The sequence below is a fragment of the Ochotona curzoniae genome, unplaced genomic scaffold (assembly GCF_017591425.1).
Source record: "Ochotona curzoniae isolate NIBS_2020 unplaced genomic scaffold, NIBS_Ocur_1.0 contig_883, whole genome shotgun sequence".
Taxonomy (NCBI): domain Eukaryota; kingdom Metazoa; phylum Chordata; class Mammalia; order Lagomorpha; family Ochotonidae; genus Ochotona; species Ochotona curzoniae.
The window spans coordinates 35,552,372-35,574,577 of NW_024466599.1; the positions used below are offsets into that span (position 1 = coordinate 35,552,372).

The 22,206-nt window shown below is 47.8% G+C and overlaps 1 protein-coding gene across 14 annotated transcripts in view; it reads right to left on the bottom strand.

Moving 5' to 3' along the window:
- DYSF (dysferlin) overlaps positions 1-22,206 on the bottom strand; it is a 175,226-nt gene that overhangs the window by 36,725 nt on the left and 116,295 nt on the right. For 8 of the 14 annotated variants that reach the window (XM_040994027.1, XM_040994025.1, XM_040994020.1 and 5 more), the window contains 4 exons: positions 19,625-19,726; positions 19,332-19,493; positions 18,142-18,307; positions 17,878-17,954 (listed from right to left, as the gene is read on the bottom strand). In XM_040994027.1, the coding sequence (XP_040849961.1) occupies positions 17,878-17,954; positions 18,142-18,307; positions 19,332-19,493; positions 19,625-19,726 (507 nt within the window). Of the gene's footprint in view, positions 1-11,951; positions 12,015-17,877; positions 17,955-18,141; positions 18,308-19,331; positions 19,494-19,624; positions 19,727-22,206 lie in introns of all 14 variants that reach the window. The other 6 variants (XM_040994023.1, XM_040994018.1, XM_040994014.1 and 3 more) reach the window with 1 other exon arrangement.

Sequence of the window (22,206 nt, forward strand, 5' to 3'; positions counted from 1 at the left end):
AGATTCATGCTTCAAGGCCCTTCATCATCCAGGGAGCCAACCAAGTGAGCCTGATCAAGACAGACTGGAAGCCTCTCCAATTTCAGTTAATAGCCAACATTCAGCTCTTCAGCAACCAGAGCCAGGTAACAAAGACGTGTTTCTCTCAGCTTGATCCAACCTAATGGGCACCCTAATCCCTCCAAAGACTGAAATCAGTACAGTGCATTCCAAACATTTTAATCTCCCATTATCATGCAGTGGGCCTAACACATTTCATGAACATGGATAAAAGCACTGTCAACAACAATTCTAACTCTGAATTCAAGAACAGAAGCCAGGGGCAGGGGCAGAACTCTTATTCTCTTCCAGGATGACCACCTGAATCAAGGAGAGAAGTTTCTGGCCAAATTCACAATGATTATGTTGTTAGACCTTGGGGTCACTCCACAGAACTACACAATTGTCTCAAAAACAGCAATCTCTGATATGCTGATTTTAAGCAGGTCTTCATTACCTGTGTCAAATCAGAAGTAAATATCATAGACAGAGTTGACAATAATTTCTCTCAGTATACATCATGATCATCAAGGCAATAATAACACAACAATCCAACTCTGGGATTATTGTGTAGTTCTTATGGGTGTCTATGAGAATATTTTGTGACCTGTAAAGTTCTCCATGATACATGTTCTTGTTGATGTTGCCAATGTCATCACTCTAATTTCCAATGCTACCAAGCCAAGCATGACACCTGTGTAACTGGAATAATGATAGAATAACTCCTCAAGCTCTTTAACATTCCAAGGTTTGAGAAATTGAACCTTTTGCTCACACATTCATAAATATAAACACATACGTAATATGCAAGTACTTATGCCTACATTCAGACCAGACAAATCTTCAGATATGCAAGTACTATGACTTCAAACCTATCCCACCCTATACCTGCAAACCATTCCTGCCCCCCAAAACCACACAGACATATGCCCACAGTCAGCCACCACATTGATTCAGCAGAACTCTACACATTCATAACAAAAAGCGCTTAATATTTCCACAAGTGGAACACTGGGCTTTCAACCTCTTGTTGACACCTGCTACAGAATGCCTTGGCCTCTTTGTCTGTTGAGGGGATCATTACTCTGCAGGCTCTGACTTGAAGCTGGATCAGCAGAGGTGGGAATGGGAGATCGTCAGCCAAAGTACTCTGCTGTCTCCAAAGACCCAGTGAGTAAGCATGCCCAATACCAAGCAAAGTCAAGCAAACAGTCAGGAGACCCAATTATTGGCCAATTGCAGGTGGGGGATTCACATAGAGTGGGGCACCTGTGGGAGATCCAGACTTGTTTTATCCCCAAATCAGGATCCTAAGATAGCTATTTGGCCTTTGACTTGCTCTCTACAAGGGCAACATGATCCCATGAACAGGTGAAGAAAGCAACAAAACACTAATTCAGAACTTGAGGTGATTCCAGTACAGCCTGGACAAAAGTTTACCCTGCCTTCATTCTGCTTATGTAGACAGTTTTGCCTCTTAAGAGTTCCAACCAACGACTAAAGAGAAAAACTATTTTTGAAGGACGTCCCAGGACTGCAGAAACATCCATCAAACTACAGACACTAATATTAGCTATCTTAAATTCAATTTTAAAAGGATTTCGGGGGAGCCTACCATGTGCCAAAGTCAATCTACTTTCTAGTTACTGTGTGAGTTTTCATTTGCAAAATCACATTGCTTTTCAAATATTCACTATTTCGAACTTGCTACTAATTCACACTGATTTTCCCCTGCCTCAGTGGGTGTAGAAGGGGTGTTAAAGACTCGGGGTGGGTTCGCAAGCTTCCCTGAGCCCCCGGAGATCAGGTTGAGCTGGGCAGGCAGCATGGCACCAGATTCCAAGCACTTCTCAGACCCAATCTTGTGAGGAGATGGGACCAAAAGCGGTAAGAAGGTACTCTCAGACCTCAGCAAGGACTCCTTGTCTAGGAGACTTCCAAGGCAAATGGAGACTGTCCCTTCAGAAAGAGACGAACCTTTGCTCTACAAATGGACAAAGAGGTTCCTCATGGCTTAGGGGGAATGGTCTCCTGGGGAAGGGGTCCTGGATGCGTTGGGATGGAAGACTGCTCCGAGGGAACTGGAGCCTCCCCCTTCCTGATGGAGCCCTGGAGTTTGCCAGATGAGTTTCACCCCAGGCTGTGCCCCCTGCAGTGAGCATCAAGGGAGGAGGGGTGCACCCCCAAGGAGACCACAGGAATGCCAAGCAGGGGAAAGGCGCCCGGAGCCAAGGGCTTCGGCAAGGAGGATCCAATATCGGCGGGTGACTCCAGCCTCCGTAACAGGAGAGACCGTAAAGTATGTGCTCTGCTTCCCAACCAGCAAACACAGCAAATAGCCAATTACTCCAAATAGCTAACAGATTTCAGCTCTGATTTCCCTCCCCTCGCCTCCCCTGGGCCTTCACTTGTCATTGGATGGGGCGATTTGTATGTGCTCTGAGAAAATGAGAGAAAGAATGAGTCACGGAGAAAGGTCCAGATTATACCGATGACGGGTATCAAACCTCCCACATCAGAGTGCACAGATCAAGGGACCAGCAGGCTGCGCTGGTGACATGGCTGAACCAGAGAGACCTGTTGGGAAGCTTGGGTGTGCAACTTTCAGGCACACACCAGCATTCCTGCTCAAACACACGCCCTCGGGAAATCCACGTTGGAACAAGCGTCTGCCCAAGTAGCACCCAAACATGCCCAAGAGTGCAGGTGAAACCACAGATGGAAAGAGATTCTCCATCATCTCCCAAGTCTAGAGATGCAGCCACGAAGTTCAGAGACAGTTGTCTTGGATGCCTTCTGGAAATGCTTCCTCACTTAGGAGCCACACCCTGTAATTGATTCCTCAGCTCAAGAAAACCTTTGCTTCAAAGTCTAGGGGTAAATTGTTGTCAGTACCCATGAGTTGCAATGAGGCATTTCTCCCCACCCACCCAAAAAGACTTGGAATTAAGGGAAATGGGGCTGCTCCTGGAGAATTTGACCATGAAATAAATGCATAGAGAGTCAAAGAGAGACAAAAATCATCTCAACAGGGAAAAAAAATGCCTTCCAGACGAAGCCTTAACTGTAAGAGGGAAGGATGCCTTCAACACATCTAGAGAAATAACAGGTCAGGGAAGAACTGGAAGGCCAGGCCAAGAGGAAGAAGGGTTGAACAAGGACAGCTGTCCACAGCAGCACCGAGGGGTGAGGAAGCTGAGGCGAGGCACCAGAGCTGCCTGTGCCTCCGAAGACAGATTCTTAGTCACAGAACCTGCTCTGCTCCTTCTGCCTATGTGTTCTTCTCCAACAATTCACCTTCCCAATTATAAGAGGCTACAGAGAAACCAGGGGCTGGCTAGAGTCCAGGGTCACATGCCCCAGGCCGACACATTTCTTGCCATGAACTGGTAAACTCGCAGCCTCAGCTTAGAAACTTGAATAATATGCATCCAAGCCAGTAACTGACCTAGCAGACGTTTGAGCCCACCAGGTCAAGCATCTGCTCTGTAGAGACTACAGACATCTGCCTACAGGGACACTGTGGTGCTGTGGGTCTGGAGGGTATGCCTCTCCTTACTTAAGAAACTTCCACATGGAGGCCACAGGCCTGGACAAGCCACAGGACCCTGGATAGTACCTAGCTGTTGCCACAACCAGAGCAAAGTCTTTAGCCTGGAGATAAGACCCAGGTAACCAGGTCTGTTACTCTTCCTTATCCCATCCTGTTGCATTTCTAAGTAGCAAGGAGAAACTACAGCAAATCTAAACTATTTCCTTCTCCCTGAGTGTAACATTGGAAGGGGCCATGCGTTACAGGACAGACTTACCAGTTGTGTCATCAGCACTGCATAAGCAAGGCCTTCCCACTTCAGAAGGACAAATAAGAGACAGAAAGAACATACTCCAGTTCAAAATAAAAGAGCAATCTGAGGGCTTAGACAAATGCTGTGCTAAAGAGTAAAAACCAGAAGCAAACAAATTGCTGATTTAGACTCACAGAAGCCTCATGAGTACACGGTCCTAAAGGAGAGAGAACCTGCTTACAGAGAAATATGACTGTCACATCAAAAAACGATAATGAAGATTTTGATTTCCAGTAAAATGACAACCCAGACAGCCAGAGAAATCCTCTAAGATGTAAATTAACACATATCTTTAAAAATCTATTTTAAATGCATGACGCTGTTCATGGGAATGTAAAGAAAATCCTTAAGGGTAGATGAGAAAGGAAAAATCCAAGAGAAATAAGGAGCCAGAATGCATACTAACTAAGGGACCCAAAAGCCACAAGCCGAACATTTAGTTTTAAGTGAATCTGGGTTTGTAGTGTCTCCAAGCATCTGGTAAAAGTAAACACATACACTCTTTGGAAGAATGTGACTTCCATCCAGGCCTCAAAGAATTCTCAGATAAAGTTCCAAGGAGCATGAGTTCACAATCAAAAATAGTAAAACACATAAGGAACGAGACACCATGAGCAATAGCCAGCTACTGCCAACCAACGCAAAATGAGACCCGCTGGTGCGATGGAAAGCCGAGCTGTCAGAAGCAGGAGCTGGGGGAAGGGGAGGAACTATCTACAGAACTAAATGGTGTTAACAGGACATAAAAAGAGACCGGGAGCCCTCAGAGATAAATAAGAAGATCTATAGAAAGAAAACTTTTAGAAATAAAAACAGCAACAATTAAAAGGGTAAAACAGAACATCAGAAAGAGCTAACAATTCAGTGACCTGGAAGATGTAGCAGAAATTAGCTAGAGTACAACAAGCAGAAACACATAAGATGAAAGAAAGTTTAACTGACTTGGAGAAAAGAGATCATGAATGGGTTTGTAATATTTGAAGAAACGTGACTGACAATTACCCAGAAGTAATAAATAGTTAAAAAAATAAATAAATAAAATAATCCTCCCATTTAGAAAGAGGACAGCACAATCATAGCCAAAAATCAGTGATGACGGAAAACAACTGTCAGCTAGACTAGCATTTTCTAGAGTGAGGAGGAAATAAAAATACTCGCAGGCAATTAAAAAGTGAGACAGTATGTGCAGAACAGGCCCTGATTACAGACACCTAAATGAAGACGAGGAGAATGGCCCCAGGAGGGGGAAGGCTGACACACAAAAAGAACAGGCAACATGAGCGCAGACGAAAGAAAAAATGGAATCCTTTAAAAATATTAATCATTTGAGGGTGAGTTCGTGGGATGGTATGTTAAGCAGCCTCCCGGATGGCCACACCCACATCTGAGGGCCTGGGATACAGTTCCACCTTTACGTCCAATCCAGCTTCCTGCTAACGTGATCCTGGGAGGCAACAGGTGCTTGAGCTCCTGCCATCCATGTAGGAGACTCAGAAGCAGGTTCCAGGCTGCAACCTGGCCCAGCTACAGCCATCGCAGGCATTTAAAAAGTCCGTCAGTAATGGAAATTCTCCCTTCTCCTGCCCCTCTTTCAAATTAAAAAAACAATACATTGTAATGGCCATTTAAATATGATTAGGGTTAGGATGATCATTTTTTTTTAAGATTTATTTTATTTTTATTGGAAAGGCAGATATACAGAGAGGAGAGACAGAGAGGAAGATCTTCTGTCCAATGATTCACTCCCCAAGTGAATGCAATGGCCGATGCCAGGAGCCTCTTCCCACAAGGGTGCAGGGTCCCAAGGCTTTGGGCCATCCTTGACTGCTTTCCTGGGCCACAAGCAGGGAGCTGGATGGGAAGTGGAGCTGCCGGGATTAGAACTGGCACCCATATGGGATCCCGGGCGTGCAAGGCGAGGACCTTAACCACTGCGCCACCGCGCCGGGCCCTGGACAATCATTTTTATTTGAACAGAGTTAAGAAATACTCACTGAGGACAATTAGAGTATGTTTCTGCATATTTCCATCAGCTTGCACTGCAAGCATTGTTGAAATCATACTGCAACCTCACAAAGATATATCACAAATTTACCAAAATTTTTACTTTTTACTTTTTTATTTAAGGAAAAACATTTCAGGCTGCATTTTTTTTTTTAAAAAATGCTTTTACAATTTAGTTTTTGAAGATGGAAAGACAGTATTGAACACATGCTTGTAAACTGGCAGGTGATTAGAAGTATTTAAGTTTCTTGTAATATTCTGGAAACGGCTATAAATGCCAATGAAATCTAGACTTTTCTACATGAAAGATGCATGTTAAATGTCTTTACTATCACTGAGGGACTAGAAACAAGGAATAACTCTAAAGCTGAAAATATACAGTCACAAAAAAGCTGAAAGTAGAAAGATGGAAAAAGATACACCAGAAAGTAACTAAGGGAAATCTACTGTTGTGATGTAGTACGTTAAGCCACGCCTGCAACACTGACATCTCCACATGAATGTCACTTTGAGTCCCAGCAGCTCCTCTTCCAACTCAGCTCCCTGTTAACACGCTTAGCAAAGCAGAAGCCTGCCATGCCCATGGAAGATCTGGAGGGAGTTCCAGGTTTCTGGCTTTCGCCTGGGCCAGCCCTGTTGGTTCCAGCCATTGGGGGGGAACTACCAGATGAAGATCCCTTTCTCTCCCTCCCTCTGGAACCCTGCTTTGCAAATTAAAAAAATAAACATAAAAAAAAAAAGATAACACAACTGGGGCTGTTTTTGGCATAACAAGTTAAACCATTGTAACACAAGTATCCCACGTGGGTGCTGATTCAAGTTCTGGTTGCTCCACTTCCGACCCAGCTCCCTGTTGATGTGCTTGGGAAAGTAGTGGACAACATTCCAAGTGCTTGAGCCCCGGAACCCACGTGGAAGACTCAGAAGTTCTGAGCTCCTAGCTTCAGCCTGGCACAGTCCTGGCCATCATGCTTGGTCACTGTCTCTCTGTTTTGCTAACTAACTTTCACTCTCCCTTTCCCTCTTTGTAACTCTACCTTTCAAATAAGTTTTTAAAATCTTTGAGAAAAAACAGATAACAGGCCCAGTGCAATGGCACAGTGGTTAAGGTCCTCGCCTTGCACGCCCGGGATCCCATTTGGGTGCCAGTTCTAATCCTGGCAGCTCCACTTCCCATCCAGCTCCCTGCCTGTGGCCCAGGAAAGCAGTCGAGGATGGCCCAAAGCTTTGGGACCCTGCACCCTCGTGGGAGACCTGGAAGAGGCTCCTGGCTTAAGATCGGCATAGCATCGACCGTTGTGTTCACTTGGGGAGTGAATCATTGGACAGAAGATCTTCCTCTCTGTTTCTCCTCTCTGTATATCCGCCTTTCCAATAAAAATAAAATAAATCTTAAAAAAAAAAACAGATAACACAGCTAAGAAGCCTGTTTTAAATGAACATATTCTACATATTTGAAGAATATACATTTTTTCTGAGCACACACAAGACAACTCTACAGGTTGACAATTAGTAAGCCAAAATGCAAGTGTAACATCATTTCCATGTATCACTACACTTAGATTTCCTTGTCCAGGCCACAGTATACATTAACAACAAACCAACATTAAGAAGAGAATTTAAATATAAAAACTTCCAAATTCTCCTCGGACAGTTCAGGTGTCGATGAAATAATAGAAATTAGAAAAAAAAAACAATAAAAATAATACTTGTCGCAGTACTTGCAGGGAATTCAATAGCCCTGAATGTTTACACAGAATTAAATGAAAAAGGATTGAAATAATAAATTAGCGAACTAGAAAATAAGAAAGCAAACTAAAAATGGAGTCCTTGAAGAGAATCTAATGAAGTCGGGCAAGAACAGTAAAATATAAGGTTAGGAATGAAAAGAGGCATGACAAATTTTTTAAATTAAGATTATTATGAAAAGTTTTATGCCAATATTTAAGAACAAAATAGATAAACGTCTATAAAATATAAATCAACAAAAATGAGTCATACAGAAACCAAAAGTCTCAAAGGTCCTCTAAACTCTGAAAAAAATGACATTAGCAGTTTAAAATATCTCCTAGGAGATTATTACGTCTAGACAGTTTTACAAGTGAATCTACCAAATATTTAAACACAGATAATGGCCACCTTATATCATTCTTTGAGACTAAAGAAAAGGAGTATATATTTCCCAAGTCATTTTACAGGCTCACTATTATCGAACTACCAAACACAAAAAAATAGTGTGAAAAAGAGAAGTCATTTTCATTCATAAAAATTGATGCATAAAAAGTCCTAAATATTTGCAAATTAAACCCAGCAATGTAGGAAAAACAGTCATATATGTTCACCAAATGAGGTTCTAGAACAAACTAGGTTGTTCAAGAAATGCAAAATAATTTGGATACTAAAAAAAAAAAAACCTTTTACTGTAATTAATTACATTAACATATCACAGAAAAAAGTCATATGATTGCTCAAACACAAACATAAAAAAACATTCAACAGAATTTAACAATATTCAGAATAATAGTTCACCATATTTCGCAATCAGTAGTGAAATACAAAAATGTATTCCCTTTCAAGTCAACAGAACACGCTCTATAACCAGCTACATAAAACATCAAACTAGAGGTCCTACCAGTGTAATAAGAAAAGGACACAACCAAAAGGAAAAATAAATAAAATGTACAAAGAATCAAAATTGATTAATCACAGTTTACACGCAGAACACCCAGGAATATTCACAAATCAATATAATTAATAAGAGTTGAGCAAAGTTTCTGAATTTAAAATCAGCATATAATGATCAATTTCACTTACACATGAGCAAAAACTAATTAGAACTGGTACCAAGACAAAGACAATTAACAGAAATTATGCATAAAAGAGCTACAATTAAGTCTAATAAAAAGCTGTACTGGGGGGTGGGGAGCCAGGGAAGGAAGAGGAGGAAAAGGGCCAACGCGATGGCCCAGAGGCTAAATCCTCGCCTTGCATGCACCAGGATCCTATACGAGCGCCAGTTAGTATCCTGACTGCCCCACTTCCCATCCAGCTCCCTGCCTGTGGCCTGGGAAAGCAATAATGGATGGCCCAAAGCCCTGAGACCCTGCATTTGTGTGGGAAACTCAAAAGAAAGTCCTAGCTCCTAGCTTTGGATCAGCTCAGCTCTGGCTATTATGGTCACTTGGGGAGTGAGTCAGCAGACAGAAGATCTTTCTGTCTCTCCTTCGCTCTGTAAATCTGCCTTTCTGAGAAAAAATAAATCATCTTAAAAAAAAAAAAAAAAGAAAGAAAAGATAGAGAGAACTATACCTGACTTCCTAAGGTGAAATAAAAATTCACTGTGTGACATTAAAGATATAATTAAGTAAACGCATCACATTCATGGTTTAAAAGCAGTATTAGAAAAATAGTTGTTCTCCCCAAACTGATTCAGAGACTCACTACACGAGTCACAAATCCCATAGGTCAGAAGCTGACCAAAACCTGGGTAGTAAAGCAAAGGACAAGAAGAGCAAAGGCATTCCAGAAACTGAACAAGTGGAGTACTTTCTTTCTCTGACATCAAACCTTACTGGAACACTGTAGTCAGCATCAGAGAACTGCAACAGTTGAAGACAAATAGACACAGAGTCACCTGAAAAATGCTTCCTGGAGCCTCTAGAACAGTGGTATCAAAATGTTGCAGAAAGCCTAAAAGGAATTCTTACTTTTAGTAAGAATTTAGTAAGGGGTACAAAAATGTAAATAAGTAACAACAATCGGAAGTCAGTAGTAGCTAGTAGCTCTCCTTACACACTCCCCTCTAACTGAGATAAATAAATGCCCTCCACACTGTGTTGGGCAGCAAGCTGACCATGCTGTCTACAGAGCCTCCAGGATGCCCACTGCAGCCCCAGCAGGGGAATGGCGTGCTTGCCAACACTTACTTGTATTTGTTCCCAAACACACCCATGCCAGGTGTACTGATAAAGGCGACTACATAAATCAAGCACATGTTACAAAACACATAAAATTTGAATTTAAACAGAAAGGGTATTATGTACATATGAATATTAATTTTATACTTTTTCAAGAGACGAAAGTGCAAGGGGTATCTTACTTTATAAGGATTTTATACTCATGTCTTCTTTGTAAGGATTACTAAGTTCTTATCAATTTTTAATAAACCTAAAGCTACAAGTCACTGGTAATGCACTTTTTAGGTGTAATTTGTTCTAAAAGAATGGCATAACCAATCAGCACACTCAAATTCAGAAAAAGAACGCTTAGCACCTGTCAAATGATCAGCAAGTGAAGGCATACAGAGACAGTTTTAAATGTATGGTAGGTATACACGGCTTTTAATGAGTTGCTGTTTAACTTGTTCAATTAGCCAATAAACAACCTGTCTTGATCGCATCAGATAATGGGTCTTCACTCACAGTAAATGACCAAGAGACTAATTTGGGTTTATCCCAGGAGCACAACACAACCATACATTATATTAACAAGACAGCTGAATGCAAAAGGATCCTCTTGATAGATACTGGACCACATTTGATAAAAATTAAATTCCCTATCCCTATTTTTAAGCTATGTTTAAACTAATAATCCAGGACACAATCTCAGTAAAATCAAAAGTAACTACCTCAAATTATCACTCATTACCATATTAGTGGGAAAATGGTAAGACAGTCTCCAGAAACATGACTCAGTCGTTTTGTTCGTGAACATCTCAATTATCAAGTGGAAAATTATTCTGGAATATTTCCAGTTATTCTGGAAAAAGGAATGAGGTACAAATACAAAAAAAAGTGGCATTTATTATTATTTGAAAAAATCTACTTGTAAAATGCAGCAGAATCTATTAACAACTCTCAGAATGAAAGAAGGAGCCTTAAAAAGGTTCTTTTTCAAAGAAAATACACAAAAATCTTGTTTTCTTATATTCCTAGCATTAGTGAGACAGAATCCCAAAGGGGTTAAAAAAAAGATATTTTATCTAGAATTGCAGCAAAGGCTATAAAAATGCCTAGGAATGAATTTTAACAAGAAGTAGGCTGGACCTATAAAAAGGAAACTGAAATAGTTCCTCCAAGGACAATAGTTCCTTCCAAGACAATAGTGGAAATTAACAAATTAAATGTCCAATGATAGGGAACAGTTAAAACTTTATGAATGTCCATACAGCATGTAGCCCTATTTTTATAAAAACACAGGGAAACGTTCACAAAAATGTCTACGTTTAAAATGTCAATCATAAAAAGTCTAACATGATTTCAATTTTGCCCGAAAAATGTATGCATGTGTGTGCAAGCAACTTAACATGCAGGAGCATCAAAATCTTAACAGTGCTTCTCTTAACTTTCTGTCTCACACTTCATGATTTTTCCTTGTCTTCTATAAGAGATATATCAGAAAAACTATGAAAATTATGTGTGAGTGCATGTGTGTGTGTATCTCCAGCCTCCTGGTCAGGGGTACCACTAGTGGAATTTAACTCGCTGCCTCTTGTCAGAGTCCCTTCTCTGTGCCACCCTCCTCCCAGTAGGTCAGGGACTCAGGGAGTAGACACTGAAAGATGAACACCAAAACCCTTGTGGGGAGCTACAACCCCCATTGAGGGAAGTACACGAGCTGACCACTGCCCAACCAGACCTCTGGGAACCTGCCTGAAACCAGCTGGGGCCAGTAGGGCTCCACAGCCCACCCACTCTCCATTGCAAGTAGAATTGTGCAGGCCAGCCTGCCCTTACCCACCCATGTCCCAAGGAGTCAGGACTAAGCTGGGTGCACTTTGCTTCCACTGGCCCGTGCAACCCCACCCAACAGCTCTATGGGTTTGGGGCAAATTCCAGATGCACTGGCTGATAGCACAGGGATGTCCTTGGTGGAGATCAGCCCAGAGCTTTCTCTGTACTCTCTCTCTGCTGCACAGAGCAAGCAAAGGCAGATCTTTTCCGCTGGAGTTCAGGCAATACCTCTTTGCTTCCCCTCCTCTGGCCCCATGCAGCCCTCCATCCCCCCACAACCCATTCTCTCAGGGGATATCAAGAGGCTCACAAGGAGATGAACAATACATACATGAGGACTGGATGGAGAAGACGCCGTGTTAGTGGGGGCCAAGCTCGACAGCCCATCTGCAAGCTACAAATAAATATGCTGGTTAGCCACAGGGTTAGGGAATCCACACCACGGACGGCCCCAGGGATGCAGAACTTTCCCATCCAGGCACCTTCCACTTTTCCTGTGGAAAGATGGCTCATGGCATGGAGAAGCATCTGCTTCCAAGTGAAACAAGCAAGCCTGGATCACTCCCAGCGCCACCTGTGTGACCATAGGCCAGCTCCCTGCTCTTTCTAGAATCAGCATCCTCTTCTAGGAAATTGGTTTGGCACTCACCTCCCCATGCAACAGTGAATATGAATATAGTGAAGACCAGGTGAGGCCCATGGACCAGCCTCAGCCAATGACAGTCTCTTACCTGCTCTCTCATTGCCCTCAGACCACCTCGGACCACCAACTGCTCTGCTTTCTCACACGGCTCTCTCTGCCTGTCCCTAGTCTGCCCACCTCAGAGGCACTCCAACTCCCAATCACACCTTGTGCTCTCTCCTAGGAACTAACCCACATCATCCCTGCTGAACACAGTTCCTATTCAAGTGCCCATTTCTCAGTCTTCTCCTCTGGAGGGCAAGCAGCAAGCTATGGCTCCCCCCAAAGCCTATGTCAAGGGATTCCAGGGGTTATGCAAGTCCAACACGCCAACTTCTGCTGCAGACAACTTTCTGCATCAGATGGGACCCTTGCCTTCAATCTTCCAGCATTGTTAGTTGTTGTTTTATGGGGAGCATCCCTGGGCTGAGGGCTAAGAGGGACTCAGGGCTCAGCCCGAGAGGCAAGGGAACTTGCTCAGAGGCCATGAGAGTAGTCCTGGAAGGAAGGGGAGGTGCTCTGGTGGAAGATGGATCAGCGTGGACAAGACAAGGAGAGGCACATTGGCAGGGTGTAAGTAGTTGCTCATGTAGAAGAGAGGAGCATGGTAGATGGGGGAAAAGATTGAATTCATCAGGACACAAATATACAAGCAGGTGGCTGGGGAGGTGAAGGAATCAGAGCTGCAAGGGAAAGACTCCCTCTCTTTCTTGAACCTGGAGCACAGAGCTCAAGGAGGAGTCCCTAAGAGCCAAACCCTAGACTGTCCTCCCTTCTTGGCAGAGAAAGCCTGGGGTCTCTCCTGGGGTCAGCAAGGGCTCAGACAAAGACACAGGGGATGGGGCCATGCCTGCAGCCACAAATGAGCAGATGCTGGCACTCACAGATCAGACCTGTAGGATGGCCCATGGATATCCAGCCAGGACTTTCAGAAAGCTCCAGGGTACAACCCCATGTTTGGCATTGTGGGACCCCCAGAAGAGACTGGCCCTGCTAAGTCTCACCCCACAACTCCCCTACCAGAAACCATATTGTTATTTTAACGTGATTCCTTTTTTAGAAAGGTGAAGAGGAAAACCAGTAGTTCACGGGAGCACGAGGGAGTGAAAATAAAGCTAAACATAGTGTGGCAAAGATTGGGTCCAGTGGCAGAAATTACACGTTCCCCTTTGGGACTCAGCCACAATTGGCCACTCCAATTCTGGGGCGCGTTCCCACCTTCACGGCGTCCCAGAGACTATAATGGGAGCAGCAGGCTCAAAATTAGCTCAAGCCCAGGGGCTTGGGAGCAAGCCAGCCCCAGCACCCAAGCCATGGGGTGCAGGACAGGTCACTGCTGCCCTCAGATGCCTCCTGTATAGCAGCCCACCAGGCCAGGTTCCTCCTTAACCCCCCACATCCACACACCCCAACTATATCACATATATGCTCACACATACACCTGTATTACACACATGCACCTGTACCCCACACACATGCAGCCTGTCTTTTTACACACCGGTTCAAATTCAATCTATATCCTACCACTGCCCTGACACGGACACAGGTTCCTCCAGCCACCAAGCAAGCCCTCCTCTCTCCAATGCTCCAAACCCCTGAGCCCTGTAGGCTATCCCTATCCCATCCAGCCCTGATACTCAGCTCACGCTGATCCACATGCCAGAGCAGTTCAGGAAACTACCAGTCTCATTAGCAGTACCTCAGCAATGTACCATGCTGTATGTGAGACCTCAGTTCCCAGACCTCACTTTCCCCTTACCCTTGACACAGCACACTCCTATTATCTGGGCCAGGAAGTTAAGGCGACCCCTGTCTCTCAGTGGCCTCCGAAGGCCAGCCAACACCCACCCTTCCTGACCCTTATGAGAGACTCCAGGGTCTTGTTGCCAATGAAATGAGAATAGTTTGGGGCTCACTCCAGGCCCAGAAAAGGGCCAGTCTTGCCCTGACACCTCTGGTCCCCACCAGCCCCTGCTTCCTGGCCCTCTCATCCTTTCTCTGGTATATTGTGCTTCTCTTCCTCAATGCTTTTGCAGCTGCTGCTACCCTGCCCAGAGTGTGTCTCCTGGGTTTGTCCACCCGCCAGATTGGCCTCCTCCACCCAGAGCCCTGAGGGCTTCCTCAGTGCCCAAAGGTGAAAACATGGGACGAAGGGGGACAGAGGCCACCATTCCCCCTCGAGCCTCCAGACCCTGGTTGGGGTAGGAGGTTGAAGCAACAAGCTCTGACATTTCTTGTTTACTCTTCTCATCTCCCTAATCATGACACCAAGTATGGCTTTAATATGAGAGATGGGTTGGGAAGCCAAAGGCCCCAATTTTATTTGAAAGACAGCCACCAAGTTGGAAGCAGAGAGAACCAGAAAGAGAAACCCGGAGATGAGGTGCTGGTGGCACCTCTGGCTGGACACAGTGCCTACCTAATCATCAGTTCTCCTTATTTTCTAAATTCGTGGGTCGTGAGCATGCAGCACATTTGCTATCAGGAAAAATGATTATATTCTTTGTTCAAAGCAGAGAACCACTTATTCCATGGTACACCTGAGGAGACACACTCACATCTGCCCTTAGAAAGCTAAGTCAAGGCCACGCGATCAGAAAGCAGGGCACGCCTCTGCCAGTACCCTAAAAAGCATGCATCCTTTCCCCTGCTACTGGTTCAGATGTACACCCGGCACACACTCACCCAGCCCACCCCCAGGTTGCCAGCCTCAGGGCCATTGGTAAGGCAGCAGCTGGAACAAGGACAATCAGCAGAGTTTAAGTGCATATGCAGAGGCATTTCTCATACCCCTTACCTGTCAAGAACTCTGTCAGGTCCCTACTTAGCATCTTCCCCACTAACAGAAACATGCGACCCTCATGCCCAGGAAGACAAAGTGGGCAGATCTGCCTTTAGCACACACCAAGTCAGCCCCTGCATGGGCCCTCTTGACAAAGAGCAAAACTCCAACCAAGGTCCTGGGGAATACTCTGTCCCAAGAGCCCGCTGGTGACATGGGCAACAGAAAGGGCTTATGCAGGTGGCATTTTCAGAATGTGTATGGCATGCTTATCCCAGGACCTGGGCTGGTAATGTTGAAGAGCATCTGGAGCAGAGAGAAGGGGAAAACCAGGGGAAGGACAGGCAGGACCTAAGCAGAAGTCAGATCTGAGGACAGCAGATGTGAGCTAGGGAACAGCCTCAACAGCCAGGACTTGATGAGCACACCAGAGGGGTTGCCTCATCCATAGGCCTCAAATGGGCTGCACAAACAATAGCCAAGCAAAACTCCTGCCAGACTGTCCATCCTTCCGGTCCCTGGGGGGTGGGGGGGAATGATCCAGGGCCTTCCATGCTATCTGCACCGGGGGCAGGAGAGGGCCAGAATGAGCTGGCAAATCCAGGGAACATGCCCAACCCCCTCCAGCATCAACATTGGAGCTTCTGGGCCTCCAGAGTGCCAGGAGCTGTGGATAAGAGACAGAGTCCGTGAGCACTTCCTGTACCAGCCAGACCAACCCAAAGCATCAAAAGGAAAATCATCCCCACACAATCAGGTACCACCAGGCCAAAGGGTTCCCCAGAACCAGAGCTCCCAGCCAGAGCTGAGGCTCTATTCCTCCATCAAGCAAGTTGCTCAGGGAGGCCAGAGTCCAAGCCTTTCATCAGAGCAATTTAATCTCACCTCCTCCTCCTACCCTCTACTCAAGCCAGGTGAGTCCCTGCTGCTCCCCACATGGGCAGACATCTAGGAGTCTAGCTCCCAGATGCCCACTCCTCCCAGATGCCCACTCAGCAGCTCTAGCCAGAGTGACAAGGGGATCCCACAAGGCGCACAGGCCTGGCTCTTGCTGGACCCCATCCCCAGATCCCTGCTGTAGATGCTGGGAGGATGGTCAACCAGGGCCACCTCCTCATCAGCTGCTGGCTGTGCTTGTAGCCAGCAGGGCCCAAAACAATCACCTCTGCCTTCCATCCAAATCTATAGACTTTGGAGGGCAGCACTCACAGAACATAAATCCCTCTGAACAAGCCCCACTCCTTCCAAACAGAATCATTGCGGGGACCAGGATTGAGCAGCCCAGAGTTGGGGGGTCAACTATCTGCCCACTGTAGCCATAAATACCCAACCAGACACCAGCATGGCGTTCAGACTCATCTGATATAGAGCCACCTCAAACATCCATACGGGTTCCCCAGCCATGGAAAGATCATCAACCCAACTGCCCATCCAGCTATCCACCCACTACCCAGACCCACTTCTACACACACACACCAGGCTGACCTACACTGGACACACTAAGCATACCACAGGCGAGGATCTCCAGTGGCCAGCCTTGACCCAGCATGGAGAAAAGGTTGACTTACATGGTCACAGACAGGATCTGAGGCAAGCGTGGCCCAGACACAAACCAATAGGGCAGCAGAAGGGGAGTGGCCAGGGAAGGCTCTCAAAGCAGGTGACCATATCCATGCAGAGGCTTCAAGAGTGACCAAGGGAGCAGGGACACGAGGTGTCCTGAGCAGGCAGGATGTCGGGGCAGAGTCCAGGAAAGCAGGAGAGCTCGGGGCTTCGAGATTTCTCAGCAACAGGGAAAACACAGAGCAGGACCTCCCTCGTCAGCAGCAAGGCCAGAGCCAGCAATCACAGTGCTGGCAGAACAGTGAGCATGAGAGAAAGCAGCAGCCAACAGCCCGAGGGGCAGGTAGACACAACGCCCACAAACATAGCTGCAGGGCTGCAGGGCAGCAGGGCAGCCTGAAAGTGGAGGCCAAGGCCAAGGCAGCCAAGCCTGGCACCCAAGCTTGCTGATTTACAGAACAGGAACCACCATTTTGTGCCACCCTGTCTACTTGCTGAGGGCACACTCAATATACAATACAGGCAGGAGGGCTCCTGGTGGTGTGGCAGTGCCAGGGGTGTGACCCACATCACCAGAAGTCTAGAAAGGAGGGTGACAACCCATAGCAGCAAGTTCAAGGTCAGGTACTCACAGTGAGACCCTTCTCCATTTCCACTGTGGGAAGGACTGGACTACAGGGCCCAAGCCAGGGTCAGCACTGCCCACTTGGTGAACAAGGGTTACAGCCACCCAGCCGGGCTCTCTGGCCTAAGCTATGGGCATAGGCCAGCACTGTTTGGCTCCTTCTTTCTCCCCATGGGATCAGGGACCCTTGGAGCCCTGGGCCTGTCCTGCCCCTTCTCCTTCCCTTTGCTGGAGGTAGGGGCCTGGGGCTATCAGTCTGGAACAGCCTTCTCTCCTAAGTTGCCCCCAGGATGCCACCAAGCACAAGCTTGTATAAGATTCTTCCTTCTAAGAAGGGGCTGGAGGAGGGCCCCAGATGCCATCCAAGTGAGACGTGAAACTCCTCCATTCACCACCCCTCTCTGCCTTAACTTGCCTGCTGGACTCCAGTGCAGCCCCCAATGAAGGGGAACAAAACAATGGCATCTCAATCAGAAGACCAAGCCCATTCCCATCCCCAACCCAGGACCAGACCATGCCCACTCCCACCCCCTCCAACCCAAACCAGACGGCGAACTCCCACCCTTCAAGTTGAGGACAGAGAGGGACCTGAGGACCAGCCCTACCTGACTGGGGATGAGCGGCTCCTTGTCATCAATGTCGATGAGCACGTCTTCTCCAGGGCTGAGCAAGCTCACATCATCTGTGGGGCAGCCGTGGCTAAGCCTCAGAGGGGCTCCTCTCTCCTCGGCCACAAAGAACCAAGGCAAGATCCCTTCCCTTCCCCGCCCCTCCACCTCCTGGTCCACTTCTCACTACACACCAAGGGGCCAGTCCCTGGGGTGGTTCTCACCTGGACCCACAGTCCAGCCTCAAGCCCTGTCCCCTACCTGGGCCGCCCTGTGGAGATGGACTCTCGGCCGAATAGGGGTCGCACAGGAAGCTCTCCAGGGAACGGATGGTGCACTGGCCCACAACAGGCCGGCGGCCAAACTGGCGGTTATCAATGACCTTGATCACGATGGGAGGGCAGTAGAGCTCCTCCCGGGGTAGCATCTGGGGGAAGAGAAGTGAACCTCTGGATGCTGGCCTGAGCCCATCTCTGGGAAGCACAGGGGAAAGTGGTCAAGCAGGTCCAAGGAACAGAGAGAATGGCTGCAACCCACAGATTAACCCCAACCGCCAGAACTCCAGAACAGTCACTGACGGTGCCCAGGTCCTGACCAACAGAGCAGAAGTTTCTTACCTTCTCTCTGTGTAATTCACAGAAGCCAGCCTTGCCCCACATCCTTACCTTCCAGGGACATGGGGTGAGCCGCCAGCCAGAGAGAGCAAGGCAGCTTTCCCCAAGCCCTCACTGGCCCAGGAGGGGAGAGGGGGCTGGGCCAGGACTCAACGTCTCTTGTAGACAGTGCCCCCCAAGTGGATACTCAAAAGAATCGGCTTCCAGATCCAGCTTCCCCCGCCTCAACCACCACCACCCCACCACCCTGAATGCACTCGGCACACAACTTGAAATAATTTATAAGCTCTCCTTCAGTGGCGGCTGTGGTGCAGCCAAGAGGAGGCTCCTGTTGACAGCCACTGGGCCTGGAATTTCTGCCGCACTTTCATCTCACAGACCATTTTCCTGTCCTCAGACTCTCCTTACTGTAGCCACGAGGCCCAGCAGCCTAAGGAGTCAGAGAGAGCCAGGGGCCGAGGTCTGTGGGGGTGAGCTCCTCGGGGAGGCCCCACTCAGAGAAAGTCTCCAGGCATGATCAACAGTCACAGAGGGCCCTGGCAGGTTCCTGGAGGAAACTTAGGGTTGGGGGGTGCAAGAAAACCTGGAAAGGAAAAAACAGGCTGTTGGGGGCTTCTGCTGGTCGCAGATGGGCCAGGATAGAACAAGCTGCCCCCATTGGCACTGCTGACAGCACTGGCTGCTCTATCTGCTTCATTTCCACTTTGCTGGAGAGGGAGAGACACCATGAATCAGTCGGAAACCCCACCACCACCACTGCAGGGAGCCAGAGCCACAAAGGTAGGTCATTTGAGGCTACCAGGGCAGCACAGGTGACAGCAGGGAGAAGGGACTCACCACTTCCATGAAGAGGGTGCAGACATCGAAGTTGGGGTTCTTGCGCAGGTTCCTGATGACACAAGACTGCACCGTCTGGCCCCCACACTCCACCACGAGGCTGGGGGAGGAGATGCTGGCCAGCTGGTAGCTCTTCATGTTCCGCAGGCCCCACGCCAGAATCTGGGGACCCAAGAGGAGGACATGTCTTGGAAGGCCCCAAACCCACAAGAGAGGATGGGGCTGGGACCAGGAAGGAAGAAGGGCATGGCTTCTGTACCCCAGCAGCCATGCCATGTCTCGGGGGGGCTCACCTCTATGGCGGTCCTCTGCAGAGCAGGTTTGATGTTCTGCGGAACCATGTAGACGTTGGCCTCCCTCTGAGGTGGAGGGTAGGGCAGATCTGCATCGTCAGACTGTGGGTAAAAGGGTAGCACGTGGGATGGATGAAGACCAAGATGGCATAAAGATCAAGCAAACAAGAGACAGGACAGAGAGAGATGGGACACAGAAACACAAGCATGGACAAACAGGCAGGCGCACAGGTGGAAAGGAACCCCAGCAGCTCGCAACAGGCATTGTCCTCACCCAGGACACCACTCAAGCACCTGAGGCCTGGTGTAGATCTCCCCACTTCATGTGAAACACAGGCTGCCCCACCTCCCCACAGCACAAGCTCAGATGCACCAAGCTGCTCAGGACTGCCTCCTTGCTGACATATGCACGCATACACACGTGTGCGTGTGCACATACACACATGCTGCCCATCCATCCTAGAACAACCACAGAGTCCGTTCTTCCCTGGCTGCCTCTTGCAGCCCCGTGTGCTTCCCTCTAGACTCCAATCTTTCCAAGGGACTCCCTGTCCTGGTGCTCCATCTCCAGCCCCAAACCTCCACATCCCACATCTGTTCTATGGGAGGAGAGGAGGAATGTAAATGCCCACAGACACAGTGGGGGCAGCTCCCTCACTGCCACAGGCCAGCCCTGAGCAAGGCTGCGTCCCCTTGGCCTGCCCACTGAGAGCCAGGCACCCTGCGTGACTACCTGACAGGCAGTATTGGGAAGGCAGAGCTCCCACCTTAGACCAGTTAACTACTAGTTCACATGCTCTGCCATGTACAAGCCTAATCAAGCTAGTCTGTCTTTCTTCCAGCTCAACTTTTCCATCTACAGAATGGTTAGCTGACATGAGCAACTTCCAAAGGTTAGTAGAAGGGTAGAAGTGACCAGCTACCCAACATTTTAGAAGAACGCCTGGTGCACATAAACTCTCACTAGGACTGTTGTTCATCCAGCACCTTTGTGACAAGTAGAAAAAGATGTCCCTTTCTTAGAACTCTACTCCCATGTCAGAAAAAGGTTCATATTTTCTGCATGATTAGGACAAAACACACTTTACTGCCATCTACTGGAAACTGTCACAACAAATATAAATAGATGACATCAGAGCTGGAAATTACAGCTCCTTCATCACCGTATCCTTGTGCAGTGATCAACCTGTACATCCATACATGAAGGACCTGACATATAGAAAATATTGGCTATAATTTAAAGGGCTATGTTGGATATTCTACATGGGGTCGTCATGGAGCTTAAAAAGGAATCACTGGATACATCTTCTAACTGACCTGGGTTTCCTTCTGCAAGAGTCGTTCATCTGTCCGCAGATGGTCTGATGTAGGTAGTAGGAGAGCTGAGGCAGGGATAAATACTAGCTCTCTCCTGCCCCTCTAAATCTTCCAAGCCCAGCCAATCATCACCCTTGGCCTACCACCCCTAGAACTGTGGTGGGAAGCAGTTCAACTCTAGAGTCAAGACGAGTCTGGGGTCACTCGAGGACTGCTGGACCCCTGGGAGCACCTTTGGGAGCAACACTGGCTTTGCCACCATCCTCATGCCACCAGGGCACCAGGTGGTAGAACTCTTCAGTCTACACCCACATGTAGGTCACTCCAGGTCAGAAGCCGATTAGAATGATGGACAAAGTTGTCCTGGCATATACCTCTAGGGGCACCATGCATATCACAGCCCACATGGGAGGCAGCCCTGGAGGACCAAGCTGGGGCCTCCACAACCACAGCCATGGTGGTGAACTGGCTGCTGAGGTGACCCTGAGTTCAGCATACACCTGTAGTACCCCAAGGCCACCAGCAGCAGGTAGCTTTACAGAAGTGACCCACTTGTGGCCTGCTCACAGCCTCTTTTGGCCAATGCCTTACATGAGTCCACAGCCAAAAGCCCAAAACCAAAAGGGGCAAAAAGAAGGGATCAGGGAGGAAGGGTCAGCCCCAAGTTGCCCTAAGCAGAGAGGCAGAGAATGGTCTTCCTCACACAGCTGCAGGTTCTCCCAAACTCCCAAGAAGGATTCATGCGTGCATTTCCTAGGAAGCGTTTCCTCTCTAGCTCCAAGCCCAGGTCAGCCCCTCCCAGAACCCACTTCCAACGTTATCCACACCATTCCCCACCCCTCTGTGCCAATGACCCTCCTTGCCCATCTGCAGGACCCTGCAGCCAGGGGAAGCGGGAGCTGGAGGAGGCTGAGCACTGTACCGTTTGCAGAAGGCCCTGGAGTAACAGGGCAGGAGCACACAGCTGTGGAGCACCAGCCCCCGTGCAGCAGGGGGAAGACAGAGATGACAGTTAGAGGAGAGGCCAGGCAGCTTCCCCAGCACCAGGCTGCCACACTCACCCCACCTGTGGAGGAGCCCAAGGAACCCAGATACCTTCGGGGCACCTCCCCAGGATCCCTGACACTGTGGCTCCACCCAGCCTCTGACACTGAACTTTCATACAACTTGGGTTTCTGTCTCCTACCTTAAGATCTGCTTCCTGCAGTGGGCACTGTGGCACAGCAAGTTAAGGCCCTGCTTGGGGTGCTGTCACCTTCTAGGGT